The sequence below is a fragment of the Artemia sp. Qi Xiang Cuo genome, chromosome 15 (genome assembly GCF_049724085.1).
Source record: "Artemia sp. Qi Xiang Cuo chromosome 15, ASM4972408v1, whole genome shotgun sequence".
NCBI classification, from domain to species: Eukaryota; Metazoa; Arthropoda; class Branchiopoda; order Anostraca; family Artemiidae; genus Artemia; species Artemia sp. Qi Xiang Cuo.
In genome coordinates, this window is record NC_142808.1 from 34,364,626 (window position 1) to 34,380,847 (window position 16,222).

General features: G+C 33.4%; 1 protein-coding gene across 2 annotated transcripts in view; it reads right to left on the reverse strand.

The window, feature by feature from the left end:
* unc80 (unc80, NALCN channel complex subunit) overlaps positions 1-16,222 on the reverse strand; it is a 380,168-nt gene that overhangs the window by 71,421 nt on the left and 292,525 nt on the right. For both annotated transcript variants that reach the window (XM_089101793.1, XM_089101792.1), the window contains 5 exons: positions 11,745-11,931; positions 7,169-7,524; positions 4,005-4,129; positions 2,418-2,620; positions 419-622 (listed from right to left, as the gene is read on the reverse strand). In XM_089101793.1, the coding sequence (XP_088957919.1) occupies positions 419-622; positions 2,418-2,620; positions 4,005-4,129; positions 7,169-7,524; positions 11,745-11,931 (1,075 nt within the window). The remainder of the gene's footprint in view (positions 1-418; positions 623-2,417; positions 2,621-4,004; positions 4,130-7,168; positions 7,525-11,744; positions 11,932-16,222) is intronic.

The following is a 16,222-nucleotide window of genomic DNA, read 5'->3' on the forward strand; positions in this document are numbered from 1 at the left end:
TTATATTCTTTAGTTATAGACATAGTATTACACAGAGCTCAGCTAAAATAAGTGTGGCTAAAATACCTTAAGTGTATCTAAAGATACACTTCCAATTCTAAAAAAAATAATAACTAGATTTAACTGTTGCGGAAAAACCACTCGTTTTGTATTCATGTTTTCATGGAATTTTTCTCGGGAAGGGCCATGGGAGGGCCAGTACCAATTTTCTCACTTTCTTTATGATGGACACAATAAAGGAGTGGCGGACACTCTAAACAGTTGATTGAACACTAAATGAGATTTCATCCAAGACTTTGCTTTTCCAAGCATCATCTGATCCAATTTTAAAGAGGCTGAATTACACATATGACAGCTATGTGAGCTCACAGATTAAAGCTTAGAACTCAAGGTAGACTTAGCTTTTAAATACACTTACTCCGGTAATATGCTTCTTGAAAATTTTTACAAAAAGTTTATCCAACCGACGCAGGAGCATCATTAAAGTGGGACGCAGCGTTTCTGCTGACCAATCACACGCAGGCATAAGCTCCTTCATGTATCGCAGCAGTCCCATACTAGACATGCATGCATCATCGTAAGGGGCTTCTTTCAGCAACGTGTGAGCAATATCAGCAAGCCGCTACAACATAAAAATGACAATTAGGTTTTTGAGGTTATACGAAAAACAGAGCATATCGTTAAATTGATCAGAGTAAAAAATCACTCACGCAAGATTTATTTAGTATTTCAAAGAGAATGGTTGAGCTACCTGAAAAAAAAAACTTATATAAATTCTCAGAACTTGATGTTTGAGTCGATTCCTGGAAGTTTTATTTCGCCTGGCTCAATTATTTTCTTTAATATATCACAGAAAGTATAAGGGTTTCTTTAATATATAAAAAAAGTTCGTCCGGAAAGTAGTTTTTACCCTAATTCACGTATGTTACATGATGCATCTAATTAATATTCCTGGCTTTCCAGAACTTAAAAAATTAAGTTCCATTATTTTGTGTAATTATTCTATGGTTTAATATCTTTTAGTCTGTACTTGAAGATTTAAACTAAAATTCACGTGATAAGTCTTGCATTCTCGGGATATGTTTAACTTTAGTTCCCTGGAATATCTGACAAGGAAGAAAAACATAATATGCTTAGTAAAAGTCCTCCGGATTGCCAAAGACCATATACTTAGAACGCTTCTACTAAAATATCGACAAAGTGACCAGAAAAAGGTTTGATACCCTAGATGAAAGATTATATTAGATTTATTTTATTTTACCGACATAAACAAAACATTTTGCATGCCGACCAAGAAAACCCAAAACGACTTGTTGACAGCCTTTTCTACTCTACATATTCTGGAAACACCAAAGTTGGAGTTAACTAAAATGAGACTTCAAAATACGACTTGAAGTGTTAAGAAATCTCTTGGTAGGTGACAAAGACTTTGAAAAGGATGGGATGGAGAAAGAACTTCTATTAGTGTATCGGGCTCAGATAGTTCTGTACTGCAAAGAGCTTGTAGTACCACTGGTTAATCAAATGAAAATATAGAAAAAAACTGGTAAAATATTTTAAGACAGAGGATAAAACAATAACACACTTTTAATAATAAGAAAGCTCCGAACATTTTGACTTCACGCACGGAAGCCTCTATCAGCGGAAGTAATTGCTCTACTTAAAGAAACTAAACTAATTTTAACAAAACATGTAAATAAAAGGCAAAAGAAAAAGACACAAAAAACACAAAACCCCCCCAAAAAACAGACGAAATATAAATAACTCACATATTAACAACATTTAATATGACAACAGTTCGTCACAAAAATCAAATAAATCAGGATAATTCTGCCGTCTTTTTGGAAGCCTATACCACAGTAATTTATCAGCAGAGACATAGTTCCTTTTTGATTTCTTAATGTGATATATTAATAAAATCCAATATGACAACTGTTCGTCACAAATTCTAAAAAAAATTTTAATAGTTAATTCCATTTACTAGTTAATTCTATTAATTGGTTATTAACTAGTTAATTAATTCAAAAATACTTTTTGCACAAAATTAAAAGAAAAGTAAAGAGCTCCATTAAACAAAAAATGAGCAGAAGTAAAGTCAAACAACCTTCCAAGCACAAAACTACCACACATAACCATCAATAAATAAATGAAACCCAACAAGAACAGAAATTACTATAAACAACCGATTTAAACTCAAAATGAGCAGATATTAGCATGAGTAGGGCTGACGCTCCTATGCCTTCTGAAGGCCAGAACATAATTTGCACTTTACTGAAAACAAAATACATTTTGTTCTTTTAAATCTTTTGATTTTTTAACTTTAATAAATCGATAATTATTAAGACTTCACGGAACAGATACCAGTATATCTATATTAAAATTTCAATCCCCAGTCATTTGTTTTTCATCATACTTACTGCATGGCACTTCGTATCCAAGAGTTCAGGTACTTTTTGATCTTGAGTTTTCTTTGCGATTTCATTAAGCCGCAAAGTTGCGGTTGGAATAAAGTCTGCGATTGTAGACAGGAGAACAGATCGCGGAAGTCTGAATTGATTCCTTAGGTTTTCATTTTCCTCCAAGTCTTTGTCCCCAGTAACCCAAGCTCTTGCATGATCACCTGTAACATACCTGACTTTGTGACAAATAGATTCAGAAAACTTAATAAAAGTGGTAACAATTGTTTCACTATCATGTTCATCATCATAGAAAATAAGATAGATAGAAAGCAACTAAATAACACATTCCTCTTTACCATTCAATTATATTTCCAGAAAAAAAACATCATGCAGAAATGCCCTAATTTGTCAAATCCTCCCAGACTAGCCCTAATCCTATTCAATTCAATTCAAACTTTTTATTTCCTCCGAATACGAAGTGTAAAATTTAAATAACCGCTAATCAGCAGGCCATAAAATTCTTTTAAACCATATAACAATAAGTACGCAAAGGCCTTCAATCAAACTTACCACAGAAATTAACACTTCATTGAATAATTAATAAATTAACGCTTAAAATTAACAGTTGACAAATATAAACAATAGAGTCTCGGTTAGTGAAAGATAATATATATATGTGGCTATTACAGAATTGAAACATCTTCCTTAGTATTGGTATATTGTTCTCACATGAATGTTGCTTTCTAAACACAAAATATACGAAAACTTTTGTTTTAATTTTGTTTTAATTTTGAGCACTATATAATTTAGAAAACTTTGTCGCTAATAATTTCGAAAACTATATAATTTAGAAAGCTAATAATTTAGAAAACCTTGTCGCTATAACAATATTTATAGCAACAGTATTATATAGAAATTTACCGCAGTGATATTTTTTGGAAGACAGCAATCCTTCTATTTACAAGCGTTCATTGAATCAACATGTCCCCCATACAAACCGGTCCGCAACACCTCCCACATCTGGATCAACTATTTTTCACAAAGAAGATCTAAAATATGACTGCAAAATGTTTCAGATTATTCACCAATACCTTCCATATCCTGCGTAATAAGTATATGGTTGATTAATGATTAGAATTTTATCACAAATTGCGAGGTATAGCAAAATTAAAACAGATGAAAAGAAGATCAACGTGATAATGACAAACTGTTAAAACGACTAAACTGACAATGACAAGCTTTGGCAAATAAATTAAGACAAAATGAAACATTTACATTATGGTAATTGCAACAAATATTATTTAAATATTACGTCTAGAGAGAATTCAGTCGGTTGATATAACAGCACCGCAACTGTACCATGGGTGGCAAGCACCACAATGGTCTATATGTTCATCATTGTTTGACAATTGTTTACAAGTTATTATTCCTTTACCACAAAAAGTTGAGTCTAAAATAACTAAAAATTTTCGTATTGAAATAAAGACAAGAGAAGCTATTTTTAAACTAGGTTAATGAGGAGGAACAGTAAAAAGATACAGAACAATTTTTACTCGCTATATTAAAAGAAAGATGAGGAATATGAAACGGGAAAAAAGTTTTTACCTAAGAAACGAGCATGTGCCTCCAAGTCTCCAAGCTCTGCAACCGAATGTTTCTTGCTATACCTATAGGAATTATTTGACTTGACTTCCGTTACTGGAGAATTCCTCTGAGGTCCGGCGTAGTTTCTAAAAGTAGAACCAGGCATCAATTAAATGTCGAAAATTAAGCATCAAGCCTTTTAATATTGCACCCCAGTGGCTATGTATGTATGTATGTATGTATAAATTTATTGCCCTCTTTCTTTAACTAGCTTTGATACACAACTAAACGAAGAATACGGAGCTCCTGAATTATTTATACTTGCGCGGTCTGAACTTCTCAGCCAATCAGAGTATAAGAAATACAGATGTTTAACATCAATGATAAAAATCATGTATCTACTCTTTTCTATGATATAAAGAAGGCATTTGATACGCTAAACCATGAAATTTTATTGGAGAAAATTAATAATGCAGGTATTAGAGGTAAAGGCTTAGATCTAATAAAATCTTACTTGCATGGTCGAAAAATTCAGGTAGAGGTAAATGGGCACCTGTCAAGCCATATTGTTATTGATGATGTTGGAGTCCCCCAGGGATCAGTATTAGGGCCATTACTATTTTTGATTTATATAAATGATCTTTCGTGGTGTTTACCCCAAGATAGTAGTTTAGCGGTAATTTTTGCAGATGATACGGCGATGACAGTAAAAGCTAAAACCCCATCTTTCTTGGCTGAGAATATAGTGACGGCAATGAATTCTTGGAATAAATTGTTTGCATATAACTACCTGGCTCCGAACTTTTCTAAAACTGAATTCATGATTTTTGGGCGGTCACAGCGGGCAGTAGATAAAATTACCATAGATGAGTTAGTTGTAAATCAAAGTAGGATAAAAAGAGTAAATTCATTTCGTTACCTTGGGATTATTCTTGATGAGCTTTTATCTTTCCGTAAGCATTCTGATTATTTGAGATTGAAACTTGCCCATAACTTAGGTTTTATTCATAGAATGAAACATGTACTTCCTTTTTCCATCCTTAAAATTTTATATCATTCTCTAATTGAATCATATTTTAAATATTGCCCTGTAATATACCTCAACACATTTATAGTCCATCTCCAACCTCTTCAGATAATTCAAAATAAGGCAGTTAGAATCCTGGGTACTTTTGTTCCTCGCCCAGTGAGGCTTCAAAATCTTTCAGAAACCCAAACTTTATATCTTTTTCTCAATATACTTAATCTCAAACAACTGAAAGACCTGCATACAGCAATTTGGTATTATGATATCCAATCTTCGGCAAATTATTTCCATGATCTGGGTATAATTGAGACTCCCATTTCTCCTGCCCACCACGTCCGCTCCAAGAAGTATCGCCTTCCCCCAAATAAATCTGAAAGAGCTAGATTCTCAATCAGATACCAGATCCCTCATATTGCAAATAAATTTAATTTAATAGATGTGTCCCCATGATTCAAGAGCCAATTTTCTTTGAAAAAACATATTTAAAAAATTGTTTTTGCCTGGATGTTGGGATTGGTGAATTTGGTTTTTTGGATGAAATTTGTTGTGGTGTTCTCGCGCTGGGGTGGCCTCCTCTGTTATCTCCTACCATGTGTGTCTTTTTTTTCATTATTGATATTCTTTATTTGTTATTTCGGCAATTTTTTTTTTTATGTTTTTGGCCGACACATCGAGCCCTGCTACCCGGCGGCCAGTTTAGAAAATTATTTATTCATGTAATTTGTTTGTTAAATAAACGTATTCTAACATCCTTAAATGTAATGTAATATACCATAAATGTAAAATACAACACTGATGGAGTATAAAGAAAGAAAATAGAAAAAAAACAAACAAATAAATTCTGACAAATACAAAGAGAACCAAAACAGAGAAGAACAGAAAAAAAACAAATAGGGGCAATTATATGTAAGAAAAAACCTATTATCAAAGACGGACAATTTCAGAGGTGCTTTCACCAATAATCTGCCTCCGATATCTCTCATTTCTTTTCTGTACCGCGGATACTGGACTTGCAACTCCATACCGCAAGGATAGTGAGCATAGTGACCCCAGTGATATATTCTCAAGGTTCCTAGACTGGTAATCATAATCTCTATTTACACTTTTTTCCATCTGGCCCATGACTTGATGCTATCGTGAAAAATTCAATATTGCTATGAAACATTCGGTGTAAATTAAACAGAAGCAATGTTAAAATCAACAAAGAATTGTGTTGACAAATAGACAGAAAAAAACTTCAATTGAAAAGCTGCATTTGACTTTTATGCTATGAGTAGTAAAACCCTTGCGCAAATTTATCGAATAATTGAAAAAAACAAGCAGTGAGCATTGTCTATTGAATGGCGGAGACAACCACGAATGACCTAAGTTTAAAAGTTGTCTGCACTTTTTTTAATGACTGTAAACGGGGCCGTTTCCAGGATTTTGCTCGGGGGGGGGGGGGTTACATGAAAAACTTAGAAAAACGTATAAAGAATTTATTTATTTGCATTTTTGTATCGTTTTTACGAGTCGGAAAAATATTTAAGGGGGGGGGGGGGTCAAAACCCCTACCCCTCCCACGGATATAGCCTCGGCTCTAAAGCACTCAAGATCAACAGAGCATTTAAATGCATATTTCAGGGAGGGCTGTAATTTTTCATAAATTCAAATTCCACTTGCAGACTGTTTTGACATTTGTTGGTAACGTAAGTTATATTCTTGTGTTACATAGAAATGACAAAACATAATTTTAGAGGTTAAGACCTAATTAAAAACATGTAGCTACTCCCCCACAAATTTCGTTAGAAAGCGTCAAGGGATTGATAAGCAAGAGCAGAAATACCACAGCAGAAAGGAAGCACAAATTCAGCAAGCAAATTCTTCACCGGTCGTTGCTCTACGAAAAATTCAATACTCTAAATAAATATATATCGCAAGTGACTTAACTCAATCTCAAGTGAATTAATTAATTCAAATTACCATTCAAATTTTGTGTGAAAGGCCATCCCCACATAACCCCACCAATTCTAAGGTTTGAATTGAATTATAATAATAATAATAATAATATATTGCGAAAACAGGCTTGCGCCTCTAATTCGAATTGAATTATGAATATTATCACTGTTTGAATTGGATTTAACTGAGCTAAAGTTTATTATCATTAGTTTTTACTTACTTGGAAAGTGCTTCAGCATTCAATACAATTGTTTTTAAAGCTACTGCAATTGTAACAATTGCTTCTTTTTCAGCTTTCAAATCTTTCTTCCCCTGATAATGATCTAACGTCAATGGAATCAAACAATTCATAACAGTAAGCAGTTGATAACCTCTTCTTGAATCAGGGGCGTAACTGACGATAAGCGTACACAAATTCAAACACTCCAGAACTGAGGTCAAGTCTGGCTCTCCACTGTAGCAGAAGTCCAAAGCCTTTAGTGGTTTGTCGACACCAACAAGGTCTAAGATTTTAAGTGGATCTGGTGTATTAAATTCCAGCGATAGAAGGAGATCAAACAAATCCTTTGGAGTAATCTATAAGAAAAACACAAGTTTAGGAGTAATCTTAATCATTACCAAAGATCATCGGAAGCTCATAAGAGTGAAAACTCGTACTATTGTCAAAAAGAAAAACCGGCAACGCCATCTTGCGTGTGACGACTTAGTTCCTTCTTTTAGCCTACCCCAAGCTACGACATACTCGTCTTTCAAGGTACTTTAAAATATAGAGGATGGAAAAGAAAATGAAAATCTGTCAGCTTGCAGTCTACCAGCCTGCTTAGCCTGTCAAGATTTTCAGAAGCTAACAAAAACCTGCTTTGTGTAGACTGGATTGAAACTTTAAATAATTCTTGAAAACAAAAATACTCGTTAATGCTCACTTTGCAAATTAGAGATTGATTATATCAATTATCAAATTTCCTTTTAAATTTTATACCTTCTTTAATGTATTCAGCGGACGCTACACTGTTAGTGGCGCTAGTAGTTCTTAATCCCTGTCTTCCCCATCTTTAATGACTAAAGATCCAGCTCTTATATGTTCCCACTCTCTTTAAACATTATTTCTTTTATAAAAGATTACACTACCTATGAGATTTTCCGTTTTCTTTTTTATATTACCACGTTGAAAACAAAACAGCATATCTCAAACTGCCTCGAAAATACATCAGCAATTGAAAAAAATCTCTAATGAATTTTAATCCATTGGCCAAAATTGCAGAGGTATATTTACAGTATATGAAGTAGGAGAGACCAGTTACAATTAGACCAAAAATATTATATATATATATATATACATATATATATATATATATATATATATATATATATATATATATATATATATATATATATATATATATATATATATATATATATATATATATATATATATATATATATATATATATATATATATATATATATATATATATATATATATATATATATATATATATATATAATATATATATATAATATAAATATATATATATAATATAAATATATATATATATATATATATATATATATATATATATATATATATATATATATATATATATATATATATATATATATATATATATATATATATATATATATATATATATATATATATATATATATATATATATATATATATATATATATATATATATATATATATATATATATATATATATATATATATATATATTCTTATTTTTATATATATTCTATATATATTTATATATATTCTTTATCTCAATCGTCTAACAGGCTCAGCTGCTAGTTTAGATGTACTAGCAACAAAAGCAATTTTACGAACGCAATTTTACGAACAACATGCAGTGTGTTGATAGCTAAATTTTGTATTGCTCTAACTTCATATGCTACCTATTCCTCTAAAATCGCATGGTATCACCAGGGCACTGCAAATGAAAGCGAGGAAAATAGAAGAACAAAAAATTAACTAACAATGATGTGCCAATAAACAGCAAATGAAACAAACATCGTAAAAACAAAAACATCAGCAAAAAAGAAAGTGTACCCAAAATATATGACTTGTTTAGAGGCGATTTGACCAAATCTTTAAAACAAAACGCAGGGAAAACTGAAAAAAAGTAGTTTTGGTTTTGCTGGATTAATCATCTAGTGAAATAACTGGAACAGCTCAAAATCATTAATACCATTTAACAGATTAGCCACAATAAATTTAGCAAAATGACTTGGCTATATTGACATTTTTAAAAAAAGACTTGACTTGACATGACTTGGCTATATTGACATCTTTCCAATTTAACACATTAGCCACAATAAATTTAGCAGCATGACTTGGCTATATTGACATTTTTTTTAAATGACTTGACTTGACAAGACTTGGCTATATTGAAATTTTTACCATTTAACAGATTAGCCACAATCAATTTAGCGACATGACTTGGCTATATTGACATTTTTTAAAAATGACTTGACTTGACATGACTTGGCTAAATTAACATTTTTACCATTTAACAGATAAGCCACAAAAAATTTTGCAACATGACTTGGCTATATTGACATTTTTTCTAAAATGCTATATTGACATTTTTTTTTTAAACTTGATATAACTTGGCTATAACGACATTTTTACCATTTAACAGATTAGCCACAATAAATTTGATTATAATCATAAATTGATTATTTACCTTACGCTGTTTTAAAAAATGTCAATATAGCCAAGTCATGTTGCTAAATTTATTGTGGCTAATCTGTTAAATGGTAAAAATGTCAATATAGCCAAGTCATGTCAATATTGACATTTTTCAAAACAACGTAAGGTAAATAATCACACGTCTAACGCGACTTCATTCTAGAAACAAGACTAGTTCCGACTATGGCAAAAATGGATTTTACGGCACCATTACGGCAATATTAAGTTATCACACTTCAGACAATAGTACAACTTTTAGGGACTTAGTCCCAAGTAGGGGCGAAACTATTTGTAAAATACTGCTAAGTTAAACAATGGTTTAATCTATTCATGTTATTCAAGATTATGCTTGCCAAATTTTAGTGAGGTTATAATACTGAGGGGTATGTAAAACTTTCTTCGACTTATTTTTTGGCTTATTATACAAACTTGAAGGAATATTAAACAAAGGATTGACCGCGGAGCAAGTATTTACACTAAAAGAACTGATCAGCCTCAAAAATGCACAATTTTTTTTTATATATTCATTTTTGTTACAATTTTACGAGTCAGATGAACATTTCGGGAGGGGGGTCAAATCCCTTAACCACCACCAACCCCCCTGGACACGGCCTTGGTCGAGATTGGCTGTCTCAAAATCATCTTCTACCACTATGGTCAACCAATTTACGTCTTTTCTTACAGACGATTCTTTGAAAAAAAAATTGGGTGCTTTTGCAGCATGATCTAGCACCAACAGAAACCGCAAAAATAAAATTCTCAATAGCTAACTGCTCAACGAATATAAACTCAAGACTCCTAAAAAACAGCACTGGTCAATATTTACGTTTTGAAAGCCTCAAATCCCTGAACCGAAATAGTATTTCCTATTCCTTCCCCATCTTTTAGGCTCCATATACTTCTCATCAGTTCTAATTATAATTCTATTTCCCAACAATCCATCAGAAAATTCTAGGCACGATGAAACTTTTGTCCCTTTAATCTCCAGCACCCCGAATAATGTAATAATCCCTTGACTTTTTCTGTTTCATTATTTTTGGGCACTGCTTATTTCTGTTCTATATTTCATTATTTTGACAAGTTGAAACTCAGAGTTTATCTCCTTTAAAACTGATAATATTGATTTAAAAAAAAAAAAAAAAAAAAAAAAAAAAAAAATCTGGAGTTTCAAATGCTATCTAATACACTGCTTTTGTTTCTAGCTTTATTTATTAAGTTAATCTCGTGAGAGTCACTTTAAGTCTTACGTACAAACCACCCAGAATTCAGGTTTTCTATAGGTTCCTATTTTGTTTCATAACAAATAAATAGTTAACGAACTGTTTGTTTTGTAACGAATTAACTTCGACAATAAATTCGAAAAACCTATAAAATTTTAATTATAATTAAAAAAATAAAATTTTTACCCTAGCTACTGTGATTTTTTTTCAGTTTATTTGGTGATATTTAATGATCGGGAGTACAATACACAGTTGTATTTTAGATGTATTTTTAAAAACTCTTTGAACGGTCATTAAGAAATCAATTTAAGTTGCCCAAGTTCAGTTTCTTAACTCACAAAGACTTTTTCAGACTAGTACATACATTTTCAAATATATTTCCGTAGGACTTGAGGCATCGTGAAAATCTCCTAATTAATGTATAATTTTGTTAATGATCAGTTCTTAATTATTAGTCTTTTTAATAGCCTTCAACATACTTACATGTCTCTAGTTCTTTATATTGAGAAAGCTGGTGACTTAGGAACGTCGCTTAATGTTGAGAGTCCAAGGACTCTATTGGACTTAATGGAGTCCAAGGCTGAATTAGAAGTTTTCTAAGTTAACCGAAAAACTTTGAGTCTTGTTGTTGTGAATGATAGGCAGAAACCATTTAAGGCATTGTCAAAGGAATCACTTTGCAACATAACAGCATCACAAGACAATACAATCAAAGTCCAATTTTGTAATAGCAAATCAACCCCAAGAATAAAAAAAAAAAAAAAAAAAAAAAAATCCAACCCTAAGTTTTGTCAGCAGAAACATAGCAGGCGGCAAGTGACAATATATAGCCTTAAGAATATTCTAAAATAAAGATACCAAACCTGATTGTAGTCAGCAGATGTGGAGTAAGATAAAAGGGGTGCCGCGGCTCCAAGTAGCTGAAGGAGGAACGGCTTTCTATGAAGCATGTACAGTTGCTGGGCGGTGAATTCAATAGCTTGCCGAATCAAGCGATCCCAAGGATGATTACTGTACAGCTTCAAAAGGGTTGGTGTAATCAAAAAATACCTGAAAAAGCTGCGCTGTCATTTCCTGCTACGTATTGACAGTAAGAGAAAGATAAACAAATTACACGAAAATGAGAAAGCTGGTGCTCAGGGGATCAAGAGAGCAAGAACACCATAAAAGTAAAAAAGGGTGGGTGCAATAAAAAATATCTGAAAAAGCTACGCTGTCACTTCCTTCTATGTATTGGCAGTAAGGGAAAGATTAACAAATCACAAGAAAATGAGAAAGCTGGTGCTCAGGGGATCAAGAGAGCAAGAGCACCATAAAAGTAAAAAAGGGTGAGCGCAATAAAAAATATCTGAAAAAGCTACGCGGTCACTTCCTTCTATGTATTGGCAGTAAGATAAAGATTAACAAATCACACGAAAATGAGAAAGCTGGTGCTCAGGGGATCAAGAGAGCAAGAGTACCATAAAAGTAAAAAAGGGTGGGTGCAATAAAAAATACCTGAAAAAGCTACGCTGTCACTTCCTTCTATGTATTGGCAGTAAGGGAAAAATTAACAAATCACACGAAAATGAGAAAGCTGGTGCTCAGGGGATCATGAGAGCAAGAACACCATAAAAGTAAAAAACGGTGGGTGCAATAAAAAATATCTGAAAAAGCTACGCTGTCACTTCCTTCTATGTATTGGCAGTAAGGGTAAGATTAACAAATCACACGAAAATGAGAAAGCTGGTGCTCAGAGGATCATGAGAGCAAGAACACCATAAAAGTAAAAAACGGTGGGTGTAATAAAAATATCTGAAAAAGCTACGCTGTCACTTCCTTCTATGTAATGGCAGTAAGGGCAAGATTAACAAATCACACGAAAATGAGAAAGCTGTTGCTCAGGGGATCATGAGAGCAAGAGCACCATAAAAGTAAAAAAGGGTGGGTGCAATAAAAAATATCCGAAAAAGCTAAGCTGTCACTTCCTTTTATGTATTGGCAGTAAGGGAAAGATTAAAAATCACACGAAAATGAGAAAGCTGGTGCTCAGGGGATCAAGAGAGCAAGAGCACCATAAAAGTAAAAAAGGGTGGGTGCAATAAAAAATATCTGAAAAGCTACGCTGTCACTTCCTTCTATGTAATGGCAGTAAGGGGAAGATTAACAAATCACACGAAAATGAGAAAGCTGGTGCTCAGGGGACCAAGAGAGCAAGAGCACCATAAAAGTAAAAAAGGGTGGGTGCAATAAAAATATCTGACAAAGCTACGCTGTCACTTCCTTCTATGTAATGGCAGTAAGGGGAAGATTAACAAATCACACGAAAACTAGAAAGCTGGTGCTCAGGGGATCAAGAGAGCAAGAACACCATAAAAGTAAAAACGGGTGGGTGCAATAAAAATATCCGAAAAAGCTAAGCTGTCACTTCCTTTTATGTATTGGCAGTAAGGGAAAGATTAAAAATCACACGAAAATGAGAAAGCTGGTGCTCAGGGGATCAAGAGAGCAAGAGCACCATAAAAGTAAAAAAGGGTGGGTGCAATAAAAATATCGGAAAAAGCTACGCTGTCACTTCCTTCTATGTATTGGCAGTAAGGGAAAGATTAACAAATCACACGAAAATGAGAAAGCTGGTGCTCAGAGGATCAAGAGGCAAGAGCACCATAAAAGTAAAAAAGGGTGGGTGCAATAAAAATATCTGAAAAGCTACGCTGTCACCTTCATGTACTGGGTGGCAAGACTGACAAATCACATGAAAATGAGAAAGCTGGTGTCAGGGGATCGGAGAGCAAGAACACCATAAAGTAAAAAAGGGTGGGTGCAATAGAAAATCTGAAAAGCTACGCTGTCACTTCCTTCTATGTATTGGCAGTAAGGGAAAGATTAAAAATCACACGAAAATGAGAAAGCTGGTGCTCAGGGGATCAAGAGAGCAAGAACACCAAAAAAGTAAAAAATGGTGGGTGCAATAAAAAATATCTGAAAAGCTACGCTGTCACTTCCTTCTATGTATTGGCAGTAAGGGGAAGATTAACAAATCACACGAAAAGGAGAAAGCTGGTGCTCAGGGGATCATGAGAGCAAGAACACCATAAAAGTAAAAAAGGGTGGGTGCAATAAAAAATCTGAAAAATCTAAGCTGTCACTTCCTTCTATGTATTTGCAGTAATGGTAAGATTAAAAAATCACACGAAAATGAGAAAGCTGGTGCTCAGTGGATCAAGAGATCAAGAACAACAAAAAAGTAAAAAAGGGTGGGTGCAATTAAAAATATCTGAAAAAGCTACGCTGTCACTTCCTTCTATGTATTGGCAGTAAGGGAAAGATTAAAAAATCACACGAAAATGAGAAAGCTGGTGCTCAGGGGATCAAGAGAGCAAGAATACCATAAAAGTAAAAAAGGGTGGGTGCAATAAAAAATACCTGAAAAGCTAAGCTGTCACTTCCTTATATGTATTTGCAGTAAGGGTAAGATTAAAAAATCACAAGACAATGAGAAAGCTGGTGCTCAGGGGATCAAGAGAGCAAGAACACCATAAAAGTAAAAAAGGGTGAGCGCAATAAAAAATATCTGAAAAAGCTACGCGGTCACTTCCTTTTATGTAATGGCAGTAAGGGGAAGATTAAAAAATCACACGAAAATGAGAAAGCTGGTGCTCAGGGGATCATGAGAGCAAGAACACCATAAAAGTAAAAAAGGGTGGGTGCAATAAAAAATCCCTGAAAAGCTACGCTGTCACTTCCTTCTATGTATTGGCAGTAAGGGAAAGATTAACAAATAACACGAAAATGAGAAAGCTGATGCTCAGGGCATCAAGAGAACAAGAGCACCATAGAAATAAAAAAAATTGACTTTTATTGAGCATCATTGATTATATGCATTATATCTTAGAAGTACAAAATATTCTGAATTGATATTAGTTTTGATGATTGAATAAAACAATTTCCTATATAAACAAAAGACACGCTAAAATATTTACTGATTTGGAAAACTTTCCGAATTATAAAAAAAATATAATTTGGTTTTCTATTTACTATTAAAAACTTTTTCTATTGAATATATCGGGGGGGGGGGGGGGTTGGTACAGATTTATTTAATGTGGTTATGACTTTTAAGGATCGTAATCCAGCCCTCAGATAGCCCTAAGGTTCACAAAAAATCTGCCCACTCAAAATTTTTACCATTTTGGAATTTCTACTACCTAGCTATTCATTTAATGATTGAATTATAATGTTTTCAACATTAAAAGTGACTGCAATCGGTCAAGTGACGAAATAAGGGGCAGTCGGAATAACAAAAAGCATTCCAGCAGGATTGTACATAGGCCAACCTGAATATTTAAGCTTTTGACCTTCCAAAAGACGTGTGCTTTGATATACCCATGCCAAAAGGCTCAGACCCATGAATGCAAGTATGAATATTACCAACAGGATTCGCCTTAGCTTTGAAATAGTCTGGAACAGTTTTATTATGGTACAGAGAGCCGTGCTCGTGCCAAAACCCTGACGCCCCTGTATTTTCCTCCGCTGACAGGGCTTATGTATGGTTTTGCTTATTTTTTGTGTTTGTAATGTAGTTGTGTCGAGTGTTCTATTAAGTGCGCTGGTCATTTCAGATTGCCACCTAAATTATAAAGCAGCCTTTCGAAATAATTGCTTCGTCGCATAAAAAAAGGTAGACCAATAATTGTCTAGCAATAACTTACCGAAAAGAGGATAAAAAAGGTGAAGCATTTCAGTCAGTGATTTTCCCCTTGGAAATCCACAATCGTCTGGCACATTGTCATTGAAGCGTGAAATTCATTTGGGAGGACTTCCTATTAGCTGTAATCTCACTTCTATTTTAATAGGCATCTATGGGACAGCAGAGTGCCTCCAGATCCAGGGTTAAAATCTGTCTTTCTGAGCTCAGTTACCTTATTACCATTGGATTATTTGTAAAATTTTTACCATTCAGGTTGAATCCTACATTCAGGCTGGTTTTATTTATATCTTTTTTCCGTACTTCCTTGTTATAGTAGCAAAAACCCGAGAATTTATATCGCGAACATGAGACAATAACCGGTTTCCAATGGTCTTTATATCAGACAATTAGCTTCGGCTCGGTGGGAAACTACATTGTAGCTATATTTCAATTAAATATTTAGTTGTTATTTTGGTTAGGTTAGGCTAGTTTAGGTTACGTATTTAATGTAACACAGTCTGGGCAGCTCCTCTTCCATAGTTCTTCGCTTTACTTTCATTAATTTTGCTACTAAACTATTATATTTTCATCATATTTTGGTATATATCACTATGATTAACCTAACTTCAATTCTTGAGTGTGTGCTATATAACAAAGAAGCACCCTTTTTTCTTA